This window comes from Etheostoma spectabile, chromosome 1, assembly GCF_008692095.1.
Source record: "Etheostoma spectabile isolate EspeVRDwgs_2016 chromosome 1, UIUC_Espe_1.0, whole genome shotgun sequence".
NCBI classification, from domain to species: domain Eukaryota; kingdom Metazoa; phylum Chordata; class Actinopteri; order Perciformes; family Percidae; genus Etheostoma; species Etheostoma spectabile.
Genome location: NC_045733.1, coordinates 15,320,196 through 15,323,460, shown reverse-complemented (window position 1 = coordinate 15,323,460; position 3,265 = coordinate 15,320,196). Strand labels below are relative to the sequence as shown.

Here is a 3,265-nt window from a genome sequence, read left to right as displayed (position 1 = left end):
CCACTAAGGGTATATAAAAGCATCCAAAGAGCACCATGTCATGAGACCTTACAAATGTTATTTTCTTGTTTCTGTTATCAATACAGTTTCCCCAAGACTAGTTTAAGCCTGATGTGTTTTAGCAAATGTGTGGTCCCGTCTGGCTGGACTTGTGAAGCAGACTCACCAACACTGAAATCTGAAAGTGATTCTGGCAACAGCCAATAGGAGTTCACTTTAGAGGGACAAAACAAAAACTTATCCAGAAAAAAAAGGATCCAGCTTTCACACACAGAGTTAATATCTGAAGAGAACTCCACCTATTCTGTTGTAGACATCTGTACAATTTTATTTGGAGGAATAGAGTTCATATTAAATAACAAAATGCCGGTTTAAAAAAGTAAAATTGTAACCATTTATTTAATGGACAAGTGGTAACAGGTTTGTCAATAAACATCATTCTTCAATTTACAAATAATACATTTTTTTATGTTGTCATGTTCCTCTTCTTTCGTAGGTGATCACAAAGTTGGCAGGTATGGAGGAAGAGGACTTAATGTTCTCCTCAAAAGAGGAGCAACAGCAACTGCTTCAGAAGGTCCTCGCTGCTTCAGACCTGGATGCTGAGGAGGAAGTGGTGGCAGGGGAGGTGGGCGGACGACCACAGGTGAGGACTTTCACTATACCTGGACTCAGAAAGGACACTAAGGCAATGGCCATTGCATGCGTACAATGATGCTATCGTATATTACAATATTCTCACTAGTTTTCTTTCTCTCCCTGCTTCCCCATCAGTTCTCAAGACGAACGGGCACCATGAGCTCCATGTCAGGTGCAGATGACACCGTCTACATGGAATACCAGAGTCGAGGCAGCAAAGCTGCATTAGGCAAAAACATTCATCCACTGTTCAAGCGCTTCAGAAAGTAGATGCACCTAAAGACTTACTCAGTTGCAACAAGGTAACAGGACAAAGTTGGGGTGAACTAATGTCCACTGAGATCGGAGAGTCCATCTTGGTCTGGAGTAGAGAGCAATGACTGAATACACACTGAAACTGAATATGATTTGGAGCAAATGATGATATACTGTACACAGTGAATGACGCCAGCAGGGCTCGACAGCTCTGTGTGATACATTTGAAAGTCTCATCTCCAGCTCCCTCAAGCACCTACATGGAATGACATTTACAGATGACATGCATTGCTAACTCATTTTTTCATTTCTGTGTTGTGTTGCAGTGATGCAGCTAGCCAATTGGGCTCGTTCCGCAACAAAATTAGGTGTTGTTTTTGAAAGTCAAGCTTAATCCCACAACGCTTGAGGGGCTTTGACTTGCTGTTTGCAGTAATGTATGTGTATAGAGAGGGTACCAAAGTAGACGGATGGCTGATGTTAGCCTTACGTGGAATAACCTGTGTCTTATTTGCTGTTGGTGTGGGCTTCACTGACAACTGTTTCTGAGGAGGAAAACCGTGGATGTATATTGGAATTTTTGTAAGTGCGGCTACATTTTTTACACATTAAGACATAACTAATTAAACCCACATAATCAGTGGACATTTATCTGTTCCTGATGTTAATTTCCAATAATATGTTTTGTTCTAAAATGTTTGTCTTTAAGACTTTGCTAAATATATTTTGTGAAAGAAATGTTATTGGAATGTTCTATTTATTGATTCTGAGAAGTCTAAAAAAAATGATAGCTCTTTGTGTTTTTATTGTAAGAGATAACTAGTTTACATCTGTGGGAGGCTGAAATTATTGTAAGTCTCCTAAGAAATGAATAGGTATTATACAAATTAGTCTATACAATGGTGTATAACAGATGTCCGGCAAGTATGGCAAAATGGAACATGTCAACAATTAAAATGAGCAAAACTAAACAAAGTAACTATAATAACTTGTTACTACCAGCAATTAATAGTGACAATAGTAAATAAAGTGTAGCTACAATATTTATTGCTCCTTAAAGACTGGAAGGAGCAGAAACTTTTAGGTTAATTTGAGCTTTTATTTTGGAGATAGAGAGCAGTAAAGGGTTTGTGGGTTTACTTGATCGGCTTGTTGATGACTAGTGGCAATCAGACCACAAAAAATGCAACTGGAGTGAATTTGAAACCATTTCCAATGCTTGCTGGTGCAAATAATGAGGTTAATACTTTATTTTTATAAATGCATTTAATAACACCTACGAAAAGACTGACTGTGACAGATTAAAGACAAGCAGAAAAAAACATCACACAGCTGAGGTTGAAAAACTGAATGGCTTCTCAGATCCTAATTACTCCTTCGCCTTCTCACCTGTGATTCCCTTTAACCGTGTTCATATATGCCTTTAATGATACTTGTTTTGTTTGACAGATAAAATCTTATTTTTTTGTGTTCCCCACAAATGGCAAAGAGCCTGTGTAGGGTGGCAGTTGCTCTGTCTGTAGGGTGTTGGGTTGGGAACGGGAGGGTTACTGGTTCAAGTTCCAGTACAGACCAAAGTACAGAGTGTGGCTTGGTAGCTGGAGAGATGCCTGTTCACCTCCTGGGTGCTGCCAGTACCGCACCGCCCCCCATCTATTCAGAGCGCTGATCCAGCATTGGCAGCCCACTCACTCTGGCATCTGGGGGTCAATAAACAGTATAAAATTATTATTATACCTACTTTTCCTATGGCTAAAAAGGCACAGACCGATGGTCAGCTTTCCACTCCAGGGCACGAGTTTTGCATTGCATAAGACACTAAATGTTTTCTCTCCATTATAATCTGTCTCTAGAGAAAATATTTTATGGCAATGCATTCCACTCCTTACACATTATTATCTGATCTCCTTCAATGGGATAAAATCACAAACGTTTTAGTATTTTATTTATAGTACATGTTTTGGTGAATGGGAAGAACTGTATAGTTTCATGATCTATGAGGCCATCAGAGAGGACATCATGTACGCAAGAGGATGTGATAGCAGAGAGCAAAATAGAAAAATATGCCAACCGTCTTAATCATGCCTCTCAAAATTAGATTTACAATGTTTTGATTCACCTGTTACATTCCAGTTATACTTAAGGGAATAAGGGATGGAAAGGAATAACAAATAAAATAGTAAATACTTGTTTAGTATACATGTATGTTCCAGTGAACTACAATATCTGCCTTCTTTAACTAGAGTACATTGAAAAAAGTATTCTAGTCATTTAGTACATTTAGTGCCATAGAAGACATTATGCAACAGTTTTCCCAGACTGACTAAAATTAAAAAAGATTTCCTTGCTCTGAATGACTAGAAGGACTTTA

The 3,265-nt window shown here is 38.6% G+C and overlaps 1 protein-coding gene across 1 annotated transcript in view; it reads left to right on the top strand.

Annotated features, from left to right (window-relative positions):
- ercc3 (excision repair cross-complementation group 3) overlaps positions 1-1,637 on the top strand; it is an 8,093-nt gene extending 6,456 nt beyond the window's left edge. The window contains exons 14-15 of the mRNA XM_032500068.1: positions 497-646; positions 775-1,637. Coding sequence (XP_032355959.1) covers positions 497-646; positions 775-909 — 285 coding nt within the window. The 3' untranslated portion in view covers positions 910-1,637. The remainder of the gene's footprint in view (positions 1-496; positions 647-774) is intronic.
- Positions 1,638-3,265: the final 1,628 nt, after the last annotated feature.